Below are 20,765 nucleotides of genomic sequence, written 5' to 3' on the forward strand. Positions count from 1 at the left end.
GCAGATCTTGCTCAGGCAAAACCCCACTGACTTTGAAAATGCAATACCATACATGCTAAATAAACTCAAAACAATAAAATATATTTGAACAAAACAAGAAGAAAAATGTATGAGAAACTGAATTGCAAGATTTTCATAATTCTCCATTTTTCTGTATTTACCTGTGCACAAAATTGCAGGTTCCATCAACAGGATCAATAATCCAGGTTGGGCTGTCAGTGAGGACACATTTTGAACCAGCAGCAGTAGACTCTTCTCCAATAAACCTGTACATGACATGGAATAAAGCAGTGGGGGCCAACCCTTTTGGTAGATGTGCCACAAGTTAGCCCACCACACTCCCTGAGTACCACTTTGAACCCCTTCCCCAGCCTGACCTGCAGCTTTGCTTTCTGTTTCTTGTGCTATTAACCACTGTGAATGAAGCCCATTCCCTCCCTGATCTGTCATATGGCATATGCTGAGGCTGCCCATGCCACTTGTAGTTGGACAACCCTGGAATAAAGTGTGGATCAGAAAACTGAAACTGATCTTCCTGGGTGCTGGGGGCTACTGTTACATTATTGATTTTTCTTCATTTTTTTCTTTGCTTTTTGTTGTTTTCTTTTGTTTTAGCTAGAGGGGAAAAACAACAGAAATAACTTATTGCCCTCTTTCACAGAAACTTTCTAAAGAAATTCCCAAAATGTATTAAACAGAAAAAAATCATTTCCCCCAACTTATGCATCTGGAGGTGGCTCTAAACTGAGAATTTGGAAGAAGTACAGATCTGGACTGTAATATTAATGTTCAGGCCCCTCTCTGGCATAAGTAGTGTAAGTTGCAAAATGTATTTTCCATTCCTTGCAGGCAGATTTGGTCAGCAAGAAATAATACAGCTTAGGAAAACTCACATTCCTACTACAATTTTTAACAATGGCTTGGGTCAGGAGATAAATTTCACAAAGCTGACCTCTTGTTTTCCCATGACCTAGAGAAAGTCAACAACATTTTTTTAAAACCCTAAAAGGCACACTGTTGATCTATACTGTCCTAATTTCTTTCAGTAGGCTCCCCTCCTCCCTGCTTCAGGGAAGTGTACGTGCAGTTCTGGCATACTTCCTGCTGTTCTCAGTAATCTTTGCCAGACAACTCAGGGCCTGATTCAACAAGTGCTTTCTCTGTGGCACCCCTGCTTTTTTCAGTGTGAATTCTATATACAAACTTTCTGTAGGATCAGGATGTTAGGGCTAAATTTTGTCTTCTGTAGCACACCACAGAGCATTTGGGCTTTGTACAGGGAATCCCTGCAAAGGAGGGAGACTCCTAATCTAGGACCTGAGGAGAACAAGGGGATCTGAAGGGACCTGGATCCCCTTTGCAGCTACTACTACCTTACTAATAACTACAGTGGCCTCCACCACTAAGGATGTGAATTCAGAAACATTCAAAATGTGAATTTAAGACTTTAAGAAAGGCTGGATTCAGCAGTAGAGGCTTCTAGCCAAATACAAAGCCACACGAACTCTTTATCACAAAGTCACTGTAGAATTCTCTGTGGCGGATAGCAGGGAATTTGCATGGCAGAATGAAGTGAATAAAGAAAGATATCTTCCATGTTTTGAGAGTGTTGGTTGTAGCCGTGTTGGTCTAAGGACATAGGCAGACAAGGTTCTGTGGGTAAATGTGATATCTGTTATTAGACCACCTAAATGCTATTATGTGGTCTAATAACAGATATCACATTTACCCAAAAAACCTTGTCTGCCTAAAGAAAGAAATTTATGTCTGCGCAGAGGACTAAACCAAGAGCTTGTATAAGCTTTTACACAGGACACAAAAGACAGTCAGGCCCCTGTGGCCTCTTCCTGTACCCAGTGAAATCCATAGCAACGATACCACTGATTTCAGTGACACTGGCACATTTCAAGCCCATAGCACATTGAAATGATGATGCTTTATTTATTTATTTTTTAGACTGATATGCTGTCCTATACAAAAAGGGCTTTGTGGTAACAGTAATGTAGTTAGTACAAAAAGTCCAAGCTGCTTCACCATGTTTTCCTATGCATTTATTCATTAGAAAAGAAATGTAAAATTCTGACATTTTGAAAAGTCTAATTTCAGTGCATCAGAGTACTTACATTTATACTTAAAGGTTCCCTTTATTCTCAAATAATCATTAAAGCAAAAATGTAAACTGATCAAACCAGTACACTATCACCTACCAATCGGGACAGCAAAGAAGGACAACCTGCACAGAAATAAGGTTTCAATAAACTTTTCCAGTACTTATTTTACTTTTGTAAAATCCTCTTGGCACTAGGTGGTTCACTGAAGATATTTCAGAATGCATCATTCTGCTACATCACAAATACCATAGATTGCAAAGAAACCAGACCACAATAGAGCAGAGATCCCTGCATGACTCATTCTCTGATCTCAGGAAATTCCCAAGGACAACTGAGTGCACAGGAGAGCACTTATTGGCTGCTCTGTTTCCCCAACCTATATATAAAATGCAGGCTTAAATATGCATCTGGTTTGTTGCACATAGTCTGTATATGCATCCCTATAAATCTATATATAAATAAATGCATGCTTAAATATACATCTGGTCAAAAACAAACTTGCTAAAATCTTACCAAACAACAAAAAGTTAATTATCTTAAGGGAACAGTAGGTTATATTCAGTCAGAAGCTAGGAAAAAATGTGGACTGATTCAAAGTTGAAGTTTACTGTATAGGGTTAATAAGGTCATATGTTGGAAACTATTTCTGGGTCTACGTTAGGCTTAAAACTGCTACTCCTGTACTAAATAGCCTGAGTACTTTTAATACCTGGATTATTCTCATATTACATGAACCTTGTATGTTACACTTCCTTGGTCAGAGCATTGTGGAAAACTGAGGGCATTTACACACATGCAAGGAGCCTGCTCCAACATGCTGGAAATCCAGTGCGTTGGAGCGGACTGAATAATCAAGTCTGCTGGAGCACATAAACTGATGCGCTCTGGCAGCCTCACACATGTGTATCAGTGGCACAGCTCGCCTCTGCACTGAGAAAATGGCAGCAGTGTGCTTTGAACTAAAACATGTTCAATGTGCTTTAGTTCAAAGTACCCTGCTGCCATTTTCTTAGCATGGGGTTGTGCTGCATTACTCATACACATGATATGCAGGTGCTTTTAATTAGCACAACTCACTAATTTAAACTGCCTGGCACGGTGTCAGAAACACATGCAAAAATGCCCTCATTTATTACAGAAAGAATAAAACCATAGCCTGTAGTACTCTTTAGAGAGAACATAACACAAATAACATTAATCACTGTCTTTAGAATTGCAGCCTATTGTAATACATGTACCTTTACTATTACTGCTTCTGTAGTTGACCACATGTGCCATATATTTAGAAAGATAAATTTAATCAATTATTTCTCCTGCTCAGTTCCCCTCTAAACATGTACTTTGCTGCAGCATAATAAACAGGATCAGTACTTTCAAATATGCTGCATGCTATTCAAATCTTTCAACCAAGTTTTCACTGAAATTCTATCATAGTGAAATTTACTTTTATGCTTAAGGCCAGCTTTATGACCCACTTAAGATCTCCTTAAGTTATATGTACAGGCTTTTCAAAGATTTAAGCAATGTATAGGCTTTGTATTGGCCTTCTGTGGAAGGCTGACTTTTGATTTAAGCATTTAAACTCAAACACGGAAATTGAGGACACCGTTTATATTTTGTGTGCATCAAGCTGAACTTGGCCACATTTCATAAAGTTTATCTCAAATCACTTCAAATTCTATAATGTGGTGGGTCATGGTCTCTACTACAAAGGATTACTTTCAATGTGACATTAGTACTGTAGGGTAAGTTTTTTCACCTTTTATTCTATATAGGCTAGGAGTCTGAGGTATGAGGATGATGGGCACCCATGGATCTGACTGACTTTGGAACTCTCAAGATTCAGATATTAAACAAAATAAACATTATTTAGCATCATAATCCTGATCCTGCCAGCTTTTTTGTATGTGAATAAAACAAAATTATTCATGAAAGTAATTACAGAATTGAAACAATAGATACCATTAAATTCAACTTGATTCTAAAGCCATTTGTTTAAATAATCTTAGCATTATGTTACACCAGACAAAAGATGCAGCTGTATGAACAAACAAAAGTTCATAATTACGGGGAAACAAAAGGGTTTTATATTTTATTACTATTCCAATAAATCCAAAGAAGTTGCAGAATAACCTTTAAGCACCTCACATGACAACTTAAGCTAAACTGAAGTAATGATACTGGTCGGCTGATGAGAAATACAGTGAACCGTTTCAAATTGGCAACATGAAAATGAATCTGGAACAATTATTTTTAAAGAAAGGAAGCTAGTAAAAATGTCCAATCTAGTGCTTATTTTTTAATTATTAAATCCAAATATTTTTTAAAAAAAGAGACAGTAACAAATTGATAACTGGCACTACAATTAAATTAGGCTATAAGTAGATGAATTCATGTTTGCAAATATTATCTGTTTCACAGAGGCTGACTCCTCTGTTTTCCCTCTAAGGCCAACCTCATACAGAGGTTTTATATGGAATAGGGTCATAGGCTGTTCCTTTCTAGCAATACTTACCTGTGGGAGGGAAACTTCTCTTTCAGAGCAGAAATAATTAAGTTTTCCACAAACTGATCAGTTTCGGTCACAAGATCTGCTGCAGATGTTTTTGTAGACACTTGTTTTTCCTCTGTAAGAGCTTTCCTAATAATCTGGAAAAAAAGTACACACACATTTATTTCTGAAATTCCTTCCATAAACACTGAAAAAGTATATTACACAATCAGAGAGAGAGGGAGTTAGCCATATTGCTCAGAAGGTGGGATAAATTTGTACTTTGAAGACTAACTAAATAGTTGATCTACCCTGAAAATGTACCCTACCTTCTACCAAAGTACACAAGGTTCATTTTTGTGCTGAAAATAAAGTTAAAGCTCAGTGTGCTCCCATTAAAGCAAAGGGATCCAGTTTTGGTACTCAATATCCATTCTCTCTCTTCATGAGCTGGGACAAAAGTAGAGGTAATGAGCTCAGTTGTACATCTGTGAAGGACCTTAAATCACTCGGCATCTACAACAACAGGCTGGATGCGTCTACACATGCAATTAATGCCCAGAAAGCTTACTGCACTGTAAGCTTTACCCAACAGGGTGCCTACATGTGCTCCCATCAGAAGCAAATTTGATCCCAACAGGAGCAGTTCAGTTCAGGGCTACTCTAGCCCTGGTGTGCCCCCTATAGGATCCAGGGGCAGTTTCAGGCTTCCCTGGCTGGTGGCAGGGGGCATGATCTTTGGAGCAGGGCATTGGGCTGGGAAAATGTGCCTTCCTGCAGCTGCTGCTTCCCAGCCCTGTGCCCTGATCAGCAGATCAAGGCAGGGGGCTGGGAAAGAGTCCCCTCCACTGCAACTCATTCCCAGACCCCTGCCCTGGTCAGCTGGTGGGGCCACTGGCAGCAAGCCCCTGACTAAGCTGCAGAGGAAGGAAAAGCTTCCCAGTCCCAGCTCTGCTTCTGTGGGGAGCCAGGAGCCCCACGGCACTGGGATGGGGGAGGGAAGACAGAGAGGAACTGGGTCCCCATGCTGATCAGCTCCCAGCACCTTGGGGGAGCTGACTGCTGAGCAGTGGGCCCCCTGCTGGTGTGGCTGACCAATCTACTGTGCAATAAAGCATTTTGTGTAGACACACCAGCTGTGTGGGAAAGATACTGACAAGCTCTGGAGGGGGATAGAGCCACCATGATAAATTTGAACAACAGCTTGTGCAGCATCTGGATAAATTACACAGAAATTTCCTGGGAGGAGGAGGCAGGGCTCCAACATTTTAATTTGCCTTCCATTGAGAATTAAAATATTTAAAAAACCCTATAGACAAAAAATAAACCATACTGTTTTGGTTCATAAAAAAGCCTTTTATATCAGACTTAGGCAAAGGCTTTCAAAAATACCTGCGCAATGTTGGGGTCTTAAATCCATAGGCATAGCCTTATTTTTAAATGCTAAGTATCCAATAGCTCTCAGTTAAATTGGTGGCAAGTTATAGGTCCTCAGCAAGCAGAAAACTCAGATAATTATTCAAGTGCCTAAATATGGACCTAGGAATCTAACTCTGAGCATCCTTTTTAAATCTGGGCCTTCTGTTTTAAAAACCTTTACAGTTGTACTAAAGTAAGCCAAATCCAACACAGAAATATGAAACATCATATGAATTAAAACATCTTCCTACCTCCACCTCTCTCTTTCTGCTTGTTACTGAGATGCAAAATAGAAAATGAGATGCGGTGGGAGTAGAAAAACAGCTGATTTATTTTTAACCAATAAAAATGATAAACTATTTAAGATAAAAGGAAGTCAAAACAGTCAATAAGGGCAACAAATGCTACTGCTCTATTTGTACATAACTATACTAAATTAAAAAAAACCAAACAGTACCACACTGCTATTGCAAACTCATGTCCTTTGGGGATATGTTTTCTCTAAATCCTTCAGTCAAAATTGTGTGGCACCAAAGTATTTTAAACTTATCAAAGGAGAAGCCTTTTCTTTTTGAACAAAACTTTTCTAATGTACTACACCTGGGGCTAGAAGCCAAGAACTCCCAAATTCTAATGTCATTTTTTTCACTTGTCTGTCATAAACCAAAATATTATAGTTGAAGGGTTTCACATCTGCTAACTCCTACACTGAGCAGCCTGATATATGATCTGGACAGCAGACTTTTGTGAGGCCTCAGGAAAGTCCCATGACCTTTCTGTCTCAGTATCATCAGCAATAAAATATGAGCTATATTTGCGTATTTAACTCACAGAGGAACTTCAAAGATAAGTATTTTATATTTGAATATGCTATATAAATGTCTTTCTAGTATTATGTAGCAAAATATTTACTGCACCAACCTCTTTAATTTTCTTATGTCTGGCCCTATTTTTCCTGGCAATATTATCATAGATCCATAGAAATGTAGAACTGACGGGGATCTAAAGAGATATGTCATCTAACCCACTGCCTAGTTTCAGATAGAAACCAGGAAAGCTGACCTCCCTCCTCCCCACCATGGAAGTGTGTCTAATCTGTTCTTAAAATCCTTCAGTATGTAATCTGTTACAACACTCCTCTGAGTTAGAAAGTTTTCCCTAATATTTACCTTCAGTTTCCATTACTGCAAACTAAGCTGGACAAAAAAAATACTTTAGCTGGGGCACCAACAATGTCAACAAGTATGGCAGAATAATTACCTACTGTAACTTACAAATAACACTCCTGTTAATGCACCTTAGAATAACATTTGCCTTTTTTCATTGTTGACTCACCTTGGTGCCATTTGCAAATTGTATACGGGTTCCCTCTTCCATCATCCAAGCCATTAATGAAAATATTGAAGTACTTATTGGACTCAGGACAGCCCCCTGCAAGACCCTATCTGAACTGTCCTCCCACTTGACAGTGAACTGTTGATAACTACTTTGGATTCTCAATCAGTTGCACACTCACCTGATGGAAATTGCAGCTACAGCATAATTCTCTCATTTGCTTTTGAGAACCTCAGGTCTGACTGTCAGAAGCCTAACTAAAAGCAAGATACTGTATACTTCTTAACCTGGAGGCATACATCTCCCACTCACCACCCCTTCATCCAAAAGGCATGTGATTCATGTTTGTATCCCCAGCAATGTTAACATTGCGTGACACTCTACAACAGCCTTGAAAGGATTCTGAAGCTCCCCAGAGTACCACTGCACCCTGGTCGAGAATCACTAGTCTTAGTGTTTGCAGGTTTGGGATCTACTTTTATTGTGTGTTCTCAAAGCATTTAGACCAATTCATTGTTATTGGTTTGTACCCAGTTCTGAAGCATTTCTTCCTCCTACCCCTTTGACAAAGGACTAAATTGTGGCTTTAGGTACAACTCTGAACAAGGGATGTTATATACATCACTCCACCGTGGGAGGTGTTCTGATTTAGAAACATCTCTGACAAACAATGCCTTTTCTGCTTCCTCTTGCTCCAGGAATATGCCGGCCACAACTTACAAATTTCAAGCGTTTCCTATATGAACAGGCCCAAGGTCTAGGTAGGCTATATAAAGGCCTAAATGAGATACATTCTTACTGACTCCTACTTATGTCTTCTGGCATTAAATCCAGCTTTTTATTCATCATCAATTAAGTTTACTGAGTATTTCATACTGGACAAGATTTTGATGCCCCTCTACTTATCCCTTACATTATGAGCACATCTACCAAAGTTAGTGGTTCAACTTGTACAGTAAGATGCTTCTGCATGTGAGTGAAAGTTTCAGACTGTAGCCCTGTAGTAACTGCAAACGGAAAAAAGTACAGAGTATATATACCCTACAATCCGATTATGTTTGTCTTCTTACAAAACACTTGAGATAAGTTTTATAGTCACTTGCTGTAATTAGCTAGCCTGCCAAATTAGGTGCAGAATTATATAAAAGATTCCCTCAAGAGCTATAACAACAGATAAGCGGAAACTGTTCTCTTATCAAGTAAATAAAAACAGCTGATTTTTTTCTTATCAATATTGTATAGTGAATCTAGAAAACAGATATTGTATTTTGGCTGTAAAAGTAGTATCTAACCTTCATTATCAAATTAGAGTTTGTCCAAGATTAACTAAATTCATTTTATATGAAAAAACTGTCATATCAAGTAGTTGATTTAAGAGAATCAGTGGCCATTTACAACACCTCCTCACACAACGAAGAGCTAGATTGTACATACAACTTGTGTAAAAATGCAAGGAACACACCCCAGTACACTGGGAGGTTCAAGGTATTCCAGATGGTACGGGAAGGAGGCAAGGTATGGTATGATATCCCTGTACTGGCTGGTACAGCAAGCTGCGGAGAGGGATGTTGCATAGTGTGCACTTGCATTGGGGACTCTTCCAGCTAGCAGTTTGGCTCTTGAATATCACCATCATGCCACAATCAAGCCTCAAAATATTGAGTGGTTGGAAATGTATGTCATTCCCCAAAATAATCTTGGGAATAAGCAGTTTTCCCCCTAAAATCAGTCTGCTTATATTTGAATTAAAGAGATCCTAAAAGCATCCCAAAAAGGCCAAACATAGGATGAAATTCCTAGCCAGTGGGAATTTCACCATTAACTTTTAATAAAGCCAGGATACTATAAGTAATTTTTTTCTCTGGCTGAATTCTCCTTTTCTAGTTTCAAAAAATGTTAATATCAGCATACTAGCTTGAATGTCCTCTCAGATGCTCATCTCTTGTTTTTATACTCACGTATAGCAGTGAAGTCTCTCCAAATGTACACAATTTAAATGACGGTAGGATTGGGCCCAGATTGTTCAGTACTGTTGGGATATGAAGTATGTATTCAGCCTAACCTCACTTGCTTTACTTAGGTAAAAAGTCACACCGAAGTTAGCAGATATTCACAAAAGTGAGACAAGCTGGATTTGGTAACAGGATACTGAACAGAAGATTTGAGAAAGTCCTTACTAAATCCACAATGAGAACAGTTTGTGTAGGGACTTCAGCCCAGACCAGTTATGCACAGAGATTGACCAATTAGAAAAACTTAGTCCAAACTCTTCTCACTTCCTTCCACTTCCTTCCAAAGTATTTGGATGCAAACTGGATTGCTCAGACCCACATGCTTACAGACCAAAACAATGGACTGAAGAGATATAAGACTTGAAGGAGTCTACATTCCTAGATCAGACAGCATCAGTAATGACCCATATTTATATAACTATTTCCTTATCAGACTTCTAAGCTTAGGAGGGCTATTCCTAAATATAAGGGGCATCTACAAATTGCTGTATGACAATGTTGCTACGGCACCGTGCTTTAGTACTTCCTTTTGGTATTGTACTTCCCTTTGGAAGTTGTGACCGTTGGGCTTCGAGTACTTGCTCTCGAGCGGCCTTCGCCTGGGTGGTGGGTGTTGGGCATTCTCTGGGCTCGCGTCTTTGGCCGAGCAGGTGTCTCCTCCACGACTCGCCTTCCCCGCTCTCTCCTGCCACAACTTGTTGGTTCCTCAGTGGACGGGGTCGGTCGTCTGGTTTGCTCAGTGGCTCATGGTTTGCCTGGCAGTCATTCACGGGGCTCTGCCACCCCTACACCTCGGCCTCACTCTACCTCATATGCGTTGTTCCCCGTTGGCTCTTCTGTGGAGTCGTGCCCCTCTGCCGGCCGCCTGCTACGACTGTTCGCTAACGCGGGACCTGTTCTCTCAGCAATGTCCCTACCCCGCCTTCCGCCTTCCCTCCAGCCCCTTCTCCCGGGGAAAGATAAAGAAAATCTCCGAGGCTCTTCCCTCGGCCCTGACACTTGGGGAAACTCAAAAGACCATCCCCTCCTTAACTCCTTCACCCGGGGAAACAAAAACAAATCACCTAAGGAACCTTAAACATAGGGCTGCCCCTTGGCATGACTACACCCTGCTTCTTCACTACTCTCCCCCTATTCTAACTTGGGGATGCTCTTCCTGTCACCAGTCATCCCTGGGTTCTCTTCCCGCTCTGCCGCTGACCCGAACTAAGATGGTGGCGATACCCGCCCCGATTATAACCACCCTGGTGCTCCTCTCAGGGTCCTTCCCTCCGGCATAGCTCCCCGCTCGCCCTGGCCACTCTGACACTCCCACCTGGGGTCCCGCTGAGTCTCTGGTTCGTCCCAGGGTCCTCGTTTGGGTCCGAGGTCCCTGCCGCCTGATGGCCTCCTGTCTCTGGCTCTCAGTGGGTCGCGCTGCTTCCATCCACTTCTGGTTCACCGGGTTCTGTAAGACCCAGGGTAGAGGTCTCCTCCCTTCCCCAGGCCAACTCCAGTCCTTTTTCCTCGCCTCTCTCTCTTTCCTTCTCTTGGGCCAGACATTTTTATTTGTGCCGTCTGGTGCTCATGGCTGATGTCACCGGCCAGCCTTAATTGAATAAACAAGCGGCTGATGAGCCGCGTGGGCTCTTCCTTCCGCCCCTTCTGCGCTGTGCCTCCTGTTGTGGGTAAGTGCTTGTTGTTATCTTTTGCATGTCCCTTCCTGGGACAGAAGTACTAATGCACAGTGCAGTATGGGCAGTTACTGCACCGTGTGTGTGGTACACAGTTAAATTTCGCCACAGCGCAACATATGGCAATGTAGCATGTTGCTATAGGGCTATGTGTAGATGCGCCTATAAATTAATAACTTTTGGAAAAAGGGTATCTTTGTCTTATAAAGGACCTTATGATGCATTTCATCTATTATTTTTATCCTCAATGTTCTTCACATACAAATGCTCTCTCTCAGAGGAAGACTAGGAAGATGTAGTTCTTGTTCAGTTTTCCCAGAACTAAAAAGAAGAGTGCCTAACTTTTTGCTGGACACAACCACCTAAATATTCACAGCTTCTAACCTTCTTAGCCTGTTAGACAAGAGAAATCAACTCTTAAATATATCCCTGAGCCATCTGTGAAGTTAAACTAGAAATGTAGCTAAACTAGACATTTTGGCTATGAACTTTAAGAATGTATTCCAAAAATCAAATTTTGAGATTACAAAATTATCTTATTGTGATAGCAGAAGCTCATTAAGCTGGATTTAACCTAGCTTCAGTTTTATCATTATTATGAAGTATAACTATGCTAAAGGATAAGATTGCACACAATTATTTGTATTCATGTTTTGATTTGCCTAACTTGTTTCAGTATTAATAGAATATGGGCTGTCTCCTTAATATCTTAGTCCCTCCTTTTGTTTAAGTTTCACTCCCTACTTTTGATAATCCATTTCTTATCTTAATAAAACATGCTCTTCCTCTGCTTTGTTGGCCATTCAGGCCAATAATACAGACTTAGGAAAAACCAGAGGCCCTCAGTTCAAGACAGTCCTGTAGCCTTTTCTAAAAGTATAGGAGTACAACATAATTCCAGATGGGTCCTGCATCATTTACCTGAACCATAGGGCCAGAAGTTTGAGCAGCACTAATCTAGGACCTCAGAGTAGACAAAGCTGAACATGAGCATGAGGGTGGCCAAAATTTGGAATGGACTTCCAAGGGAGGTGTTAGTTTCCCCTGTCTTGGAGATCTTTAAGGGGAGGCTGGATAGGCATCTGGCTGGGGTCATCTGATCCCAGCACTCTTTCCTGCCTAGGCATGGGGTCTGATTCCATGATCCATTGAGGTCCCTTCCACCCCTAACATCTATAAATCTATATAATTGTTGAGGTACATAACAGAATGGAAGCAGAAGACAAAGGGAGTCTGTTGGCATTCTTGCTTTGTGCATTTAATTTTCAATTAGTTATTCCTCCAGGCAATCTGCCAGACCCCTCACCTATAAAGCAAAGCCTTCATCCCATTAAAGCAACAGACATTTTCCCATAGGTTTAAGTGGGACTGGGATTTTTTTCTTGGACCTTGATTTTTCAGCTTGATCCAGATACTGATCTTCACCACAACGTAAATTTGGAGTGCATCTACTGCACCCAATAGATTGACTCCAGAAACCCTGCTAACAAAATGGAGCTATGGCACACAAAGCTGTGGCTGGGATGATTTAGTTGAGTCCTTTCCAACCTTAATTTTCTATGATTCCATACAATATTTGGGGCATGGACGCTGTGACAGACACCGTCCTCAGCTCCTTGTGAGCACTGTTACCCCAGCAGGCAATAACACTATCCCTAGGGGAGCTGCCTCTTGTTTTTCATCCTACTGAGAAACATCTATGAAAGCTTCTTTCCTTTGATAGGGTAAGAGTGGCATGGTAGCTGTGATGGTCCATAATTCTGTGAGAAGCCAGGATTTCTTAGGGCAGTCTTTTATGGGCCCGACTGTAGTTGGGGTACAGTCAGACAAGCTTTCCAAGGTTAGGATGTCTTGCATGGGAAAGCCTGCCTGACTTTCTCACCACTACACAGTTGGTCGAGTAAAAGAGATGGCTTTATATATACACATACGTATATACACATACTCATGTCTGTATACGCATTTGTGTATATACACACATACACATCCGTGTACATGTACGCACATAAGTATGTGTACATGTATAGACACATATGTATATGTACATATATGTGTGTATATACACATATACACATATGTATGTACGTACATATGTATGTAAATAGATCAATCAATAAATAAATACAAGAAAGGGCAAGTTTTTCACACTCCCAAAGCATAGACTGGAAGAACAATGCCAAAAATCATGAGAGCTGGCAACATGACTGAGTCTCCCACCTTGGCTTTGGCCAACTGCTCCTACAGGGTCTTCCAGGGTCCCTGGTGAGCACATATTATGGCACTGGCTCACAGGAGCAGGATGCTGGCTGCTCTGGTTCCCCTGGGGCAGGCAGGGCCAGGTTTGTGCTGCAGGACCGACACGCAGAGCTCAGACTTGCGCTTGCAGGGGGCGGTGGGGATAGGGCTGGTCCGGCTCAGGCACGCTGGAGGCCCCTTCCAGCCCGCCTGCTCTGAGCCACAACACAGGTGCCCTCTTCCTCCGCAAGTGAAGACAAAAGGCACCCAGGACACAAACCCCGGGGACTGAGCCCAGCACGGCAAGCAAGGCTTGTTACTCTCATGGCACCGTCCACACAACACAAAACCCCCAAAGGGCGGGCAGCAACGCTGCGGGGGGGAAGCGGGTGGGCGGTGCAAGAAGGCCGGCAAGGCGGGGCAGCCCGGAGGGCACTGCTGCTGCCGGGCGGGGCCCCGCGGGGGGCTTTGGTCTTTGCAGCCCCTGGTGCTGCGAGTTTTGGAGGGACAGGGATAAGGACCCCCCCCGCCGCCCCACCTGCGCCCGTGCCCGGGCTCTGACCTGTCCCGCCCGCAGCGCCAGCTGCACGGCCAGTTCGGCGCACTCCCGCCACGGGTCCGCCGCCGCCGCCCCGCCGGGCTGCATGCTCGCTTGGGCGCTGCACCGCCACTGCCGCCGCCGCCGCCTCTCTCCTCCTCTTCGCCCTCGCGCTGGCGCCGCCTCCCGGAGCCCGCCCGGGGGGGCCCTTCGAGGGCTTTGCTGCGCCCCGCTCGCCCGCCTCGCCTCGCCTCGCCCTGCCCCGCTCGGCTCGAGCTGCCTCCGAGACAGCCCCACCCTTGCCGTGACATCGCAGGGGTGGCAACACCTCGCCCCGGCCCTCCTACGGGCCCCGCCTCCCCCGCTGCCTTGGGCGGGCTGCAGGACTCGGCCCTTTCCTCAGGCTTGGCGGCAGGCTGTGACTTGGGCCCCGCTGCCCCCTCCAGGGAAAGCCGCTGAAAACCGCTCTCCACATGCTCAATCACTAACTTAGAGCTGGCTGGTTCTTTTCATAGCGGGGCAGTCCTTTTTATGGGGTGCTGAGTGCTTTGCGCCCCTGGCCGGTCCAGGTTTATTGCAGGCTTCGCCCATTGTATGACAGTTACTTTGCATGGGTGGCTGGTCTTACTTTGTACGTGTGACAGGCCTACATTTCTTGTGCACTTCAGGTAGTTGTGTGATAATTACTTTGCACGTGTGGCAGGTCTACATTTATTGTGCACTTCAGCAGCTGGTTGTGTGATGATTACTTTGTACTTGTGGGCAGTCTTACTTTGCACCTGTGGTGGGTCTACACTTATTGGGTATGTCACAGTTAGTTGCGTGATAATTACTTTGCACTTGTGGCTGGTTTTACTTTGGACATATGGCCAGCGTAGATTTGTTGTACAGGTCACCAATTAATTGTGTAATATATGTAATGTGTAGCAGGGGCTCTTGGGGTAGTGACAGGTGATTTCACTACTCAGCAAGATATTTTTCAGTGCCATTTCAATGCTTGCCCACTAAGAACCTTATTGGAGAAACACTTTCTAACTCAGGGGTGGGCAAAATGTGACCCAGGGTCTGGATGCGGCCCATCGGGCCATTCTATCTGGCCCACAGGGCCCCTAAAAAATTTAGAAAATTAATATTAATCTGCCTTGGGCTGCCTGTCATGCAGCCCTCAATGGCTTGCTGAAATTCAGTAAGCAGCCCTCTGCCCAAAATAATTGCCCACCCCTATTCTAACTAGTACTTCTAATAGTAATTCTAATTAGTACACATTTAAATGTCATAGTAAGCCCTCAGTACATTTATTAGAATCAGTACATTATTTAGTATGCGCGTTTCTGAAATAGGTTTAATGGGATTGCTACTGTACTTTAGCCACAAAGTTATTGAAGAGTTTTTCACTGTGGTTTAGCCATCTCTCCCTCTCAAGACTTTAGCTGCCCTAGGCTAACTGGAGAAGGTATACAACTTGCACAATGAACACTCCCTAACATTTTGCTGCAGTAGGCAGCTGAATATTCTGCCCATATGGTTGGGTTATTCTGTAAAGATACTGTATACACTATATAATCCTTAATGTGGAGGGCTAACACTTGCAAATGGGACAGAGACAAAAGGACAAAAACTGCCAAATGAATGATTGCTAATCATTGTTTTAGCCATGCTAGGCTATAATATAAATTAGTAGTAACCATGCTACTGAAGAATAGGACAATTCGAATGCATAACAGCTAAACAGAAGGTAGTGCACGCATCACAACCAGGAATTTTTTTTTGGTAATTTCAGGATTCATATATATGTGTTTGACGTGAGTATTCATGCCTACCTAGATTTCACCCAGTTGTCCCTGCTGCACATTATAGTCATTTGCTTTTATTCTGTGACAAGAGGAACAGAATTCAAAACTTGCCATTTCAACAACTCAGGCCTCTACCACATAAATGAAACAGACAAAATCAGTGTAAGAATAAGGACACGCATGAACAGTTTGAATCCCATCAGAAGACAGTAGTATGCCTGTGTGGGGATGCGCACACATACACGGGCACACAACCTACTCCAAATGCACAACACTGAAATTGCAGAGTGAGAAGAACCAGTGCAATGTCTTGGTTTTTTTTACCTTTAACCTTTCCAAATTATTTCTTGGGGGGCATTCTTTTTAATAGGCTCAGGAAAAGAAAGCTGAATGGTTGAATGAGCACAGAGTATGACCTATCCTGATATCTTCTTGGAAAAGGGTTTAAACACATCTGATGTGTGGAAATGGTCATTGTCATTCTGTACTTTTTCTGTGGTTAAAGGGTTTATTTTTGTGACTATCAGTTTGATGATGTTTCAATATTGATTATTTTCAGTACCTACTAATCCTGGAAGTTCATGGAAGTTTTGCCACTGATTTTACTGGGAGCTGGTTAAGGTTGTATTTCAGATATCGCTGTAGATTCACTATGAACAATGTACTGTGGGAGTACTAGGTCTTGCTTTATTTAAAAGTGGAAAAGTACTGCTACAATGTATACAAAATACATTGACTATGCCAACTGTAAAAACCTGGGACAACATCCTATTTCATTTTACATGCCCAGCCAAGAATTACCCAGCCACCAAAAATCAATTGTTGGTACTTAGGCATAGTTTGGGATCCTATTCAATGTGTAGTGTGGACATGTCAGTGTCTAAAAGGTTACTAAGGACACATGGTAGGCTGTGCACATATACACCTCCATACACACATACTTGAGTATAAGTCCTGACACTGTGCTCTTCTAAGAATGGGAAGGGGAGGGGAACATTCTTATGTTCTAGCTTACAGGTGAGTGATTTGAGTATGTGCTCAGGAATGGACCACACATTTCCTTACCCAGAGTGTGTTTGAACCTGCATCTCTCTGACTTCATAGCACAGTGCTAGAACCACCACACTGGGGACCATGCGTTATCCAAGAGCCATTGCATCTTACATTTGTTAGTCAATGGGGCTAGGGGCAGACATTTAAAAAGCTTGATCCTGAATTGATTCAATCTTTGCAGGTTAGTCTAACCCAGGGGTAGGTAATTATTTTGGGCAGAGGGCAACTTACTGAGTTTCAGAAAGCCATCTAGGGCTGCATGACAGGCAGCATAGGGCAGATTAATATTAATTTTCTACATTTTTAAGGGCCCCACAGGCCAGATAGAATGCCCTGGCAGGCTGCATCCAGCCCCCAAGGCACATTTTCCTCATCCCGGTCTAGCCTGTGGAGTAGAGGGCCCTGTCCAGCCCAGAGAGCATCTGGGGGACTCTGACTTAAGTTAAACCAGCAAGGGGTCTGGGACAGACATTGCATAAACTGGTTTGAACCAAATCAGTTAAGTCTGATACTACATTCAGCCAGGTTTATCTCAAACCACTTTCAGCCATTTTCAGACTGGTTTATGTGCACAGAACATCTGTTCTGTTACAGGTTTAAACCAGTTTCTGATCACTTAAACCAGTTAATGTGTAATGCCTGTCCCTAGCCTGGGTTAACTGGATGGAGAACAGGAGTGAAGTTCCTGCCTTATTGGGAGTAAGACTAGAACCCAGAGCCTGCTTCCTTCTACGGGAGCAGCTCTCTCCCTGAACCACTCACTCTCAGGGTTGTTTGCTTCCTCCTGGACCTTTACCGCTAGGAAAAGGAGAGAAAGGGGAGAAGCTTCAAAAGTAACAATAGAAAAAGGCTTATGTAATATCTTACTTGTGGTTTGGTGACTAGTCTGAGAAGTCAGAGAGTTGTAGGCTCACACCCTATTCCATGAATTGGAACCTAGAACCTGGTGTATCACCTGCATCTTGGGAAAGCACCTGAGTCATTTGGCTGTTGGCTGGAAACCTGGAAACCTCTCTTCAGGCTTTTAGCTGGTGGAATTTTTCCCAGCATGGGTATTTACTAAGCTTCATACCTGCATGGCTGGATTGCAGACTATTGTGCATGCTCAGTGGCTATGTGGACGCTTCCGTGCCCACACTTCACATGGAGTAGGATCACAAACTGTGGATAAGTGCCAAAAATGGCAGTTAGGCTGCTGGGTAAAGTGAAATAGGATTCTGCCCTAAGTCTGCACTTAAAAAGTCAGACTTAATAGACTATGCAAAGTATAGAGCAAGCGGATAAATTAAAATTAGTTTGCAAACACACAATTACATTTAATTCTTAAAATGGAAAAAAAAAAGTTTTTTGATTTACATTTTCCAAATGCAGGTATGCTCACTAGTTAGGCATTTCTGTATTAACATCTAGCTTAGGAAATGAATATATGTCTTGCCTAAGTTTCTTTAATCATCTTGAACAAGCTTTTAATTTTTCTTCCATTGCTGAATATACATATTGTATCAACATACCACCTGTTTCAGCAAGAATTAACCTAGTGAGCATGATTAGTCCACCTCTGAGTCTTGTTTCCTGTAGCTACCACATTTTCAAGCTGTTTCCACAAGCGACATCTCTATTTGTACTGTCTAAGCCTGTTTTGCAAATCTGCTGTTGCAATTGTCTTTTGAAATTAGGTGTGGCATCATACCCAATAGAAGCAATGTATAAAATGTCATGTGTGTGTGAGGGGTGGGGTCAGAGTCACCCCACATCTGCCCATTTTCCTGAACATCTATTCATGCTCTTTCCAATCTTCAAAATCAATCCTGTCATCTAGTTCTCCACATCAGTTCTGCCCCCAGATCTGTTCTCTCTCCACAGCTGCACCTGTGTTCCTCCTGAAGTCCCCAACAGTCCTTCACCCCAGGCCTGGAGGGGTGCTGATGTGGGGTCTCCTCTTCCTCTTCCCAGGCCCTGGACTGCTGGAATCCTTCTGCACCCTGCCTCCTCCTTCCTCCTCATCCTGGAACCAGCTGGAAAGAGCTAGTCTGCTCTCTGCACAGTCCAGATGAGCTCTTCAGCTCCCACCGCATTTTTATAAATATTTCCCAGCTCTGTGACTCAATGCGACCCAGTGCACTCATTCTAAGTAGGTTAACAAGTAGCATGTGTGGCTGTCTTTGTACCAAGTTGCTTTGTTTCTTTTCATTCACTATAACTGAAGTCATAGAAATAGCTTGGTTTTGGCAATGTAAGTACTGATACTCCTGAGGAGTTACAGTGTTACATATCATTACTCTCATCACCACTCTAAAATTGAGAGTCCAATCTTCCATGCAAAGTGGAAAGCTAAGCTTCCTTAAATGTGGTTTGGAAATGTATGGGTTGGGAATGTGTGCACAGTGCACCTTGCTCTTAAATGAGCTTGAAAGAACAGAAGGTCCCTTGATGGCACTTACTGCTACGTGACTTATAAAAGTCTTAAGACTGCTTTGACTTTGTTCAGGTTTTAATTTATGCGTGTACCAAACCCCAGCTAATTCCAGGTTTGGGGAATACAAAGATTGTTTACAGACACTTGTATTCCTCTTCTTGGGCCTGTGCACAGCCTAGCTAGATCAGGCCTTAGGATCTGGCCCACTCTGTTTCTACATTGAGATAGACCAGATAAGAATATTTCCTGGCAACATTAGCCAACAATATTTTTATGCATTGACAAATAATAAGCAAATTTATAATAATAAGCAAATTAATAAGCAATGGACTTTATGTTCTGAGGAGCAGCTTGGATCATTGTTAGGATGGTTGCATTTTCTATTTTTTATTTAAGAAAGAAAGCCTTTAGGTCTTTAGTCATTTAGTTGGCTGGCTGCAACAAATTAATACAGTGAAGTGAGTCCTTCCTTGTATCACTCAGCAATTACTCATGTACTACTTTTATTCAAACCAGAACATTTCCTGCCTTGCTGCTCAGTTCTGTTGTTGTGCCCAGGGGCATTACTCTGTATAAGCTTTTGGGGCTGGGTGAAATGTGTGAGTTTGAAATGGGAGGGCATAGGTGAAGATCTAGGAAGTATAAACAAGAATATCTGTACTGAGGTAATTATGGAAAGCCCCTGGCACTTGGTGAAATCTGTTTGATGCAAAAGGAAGAAAAGGGCTTTTCACATGACCACCAGGGATAAACCATTCCTGTAAAAGATGATTTAACAGCATTCATTTGGGAGTGACTTCATCAGAAGCAGGAACATTTTTTAGAGGTCTCCTTTCAATTAGGTGGATTTTTTTTTAAGTTTCTCATAAGTCCCTGGTGACTCCCTCCCTCTCACAACACTGAGTTTCAGAGCTTTTGAGGGCTGGAGGGGGTGAATATATCAGTTAAATAATGTATCAGTTTTTGAAAATTTGTGCTAGCCATATAGCTTGAAAAGCTATATGCAGTTCAGTAAAACCAAAACCAAAACCCCAGTTTCTTGGTAAGTTAGTCTCTGTAAACAATATTTTAAGAACCAAAAAGAGTCAGCAAAAATCATAGATTTCCAGTAATGTCTTAAATGTATGGGAAAGTTTTTTAGCATTTTTTGCAGGAAGTTTTCACTTGGTATTTATTGTTACTTTGCTGTTAACTGAGTTTATCCAAACCTTCCTTAAAGCTTTAGGGTTCCTTCTCCTTTGAGATGCTGGGTACCTTCAACTTCTATTTTTGTCAGTGTGTGTGAAGGTGTACCTTGCTGAGCCAACTCTCTGAATTGCTTTTTCATAATTTGTAAAGTCCTCCCTAAATGCTGGCCAGTCCCTCCGACATGACTTTCATTATCTATATGCATGCCAGCTATTGATTAAGCATGTCAGCTCAAAATAGTTTAATTCTAAGCAGACCTGAAATACTACTGTTTATCAGGCCTGCATGAATACTAACATTTTCTTCACAATCACTCTTCACCCAGAGTTGCAAAAGGGTCACACCACTTTTCCGTTTTAGAAAACAAATGTTTAATGAAGTGAACACTTGTCACTCTGGCTTAAGTAGAAAACAGGCTGTAATAATGGATTTATTGCTTTTACAGGGGAAGTCCTTGCTGACATATGTGTCATTCAACTGCATGTTGTAAACATCTTCATC

The 20,765-nt window shown here is 42.4% G+C and overlaps 1 protein-coding gene across 1 annotated transcript in view; it reads right to left on the reverse strand.

Annotated features, from left to right (window-relative positions):
- IMPA2 (inositol monophosphatase 2) overlaps window positions 1-14,111 on the reverse strand; it is a 34,089-nt gene extending 19,978 nt beyond the window's left edge. The window contains exons 1-3 of the mRNA XM_090039651.1: window positions 13,839-14,111; window positions 4,627-4,760; window positions 162-266 (exon numbers count right to left, since the gene is read on the reverse strand). Of these exons, the coding sequence (XP_089895777.1) occupies window positions 162-266; window positions 4,627-4,760; window positions 13,839-13,922 (323 nt within the window). The 5' untranslated portion in view covers window positions 13,923-14,111. The remainder of the gene's footprint in view (window positions 1-161; window positions 267-4,626; window positions 4,761-13,838) is intronic.
- Between the last annotated feature and the right edge of the window lie 6,654 nt (window positions 14,112-20,765).

Source organism: Crocodylus siamensis, chromosome 3 (assembly GCF_052110815.1).
Source record: "Crocodylus siamensis isolate JL-2025a chromosome 3, ASM5211081v1, whole genome shotgun sequence".
NCBI classification, from domain to species: Eukaryota; Metazoa; Chordata; order Crocodylia; family Crocodylidae; genus Crocodylus; species Crocodylus siamensis.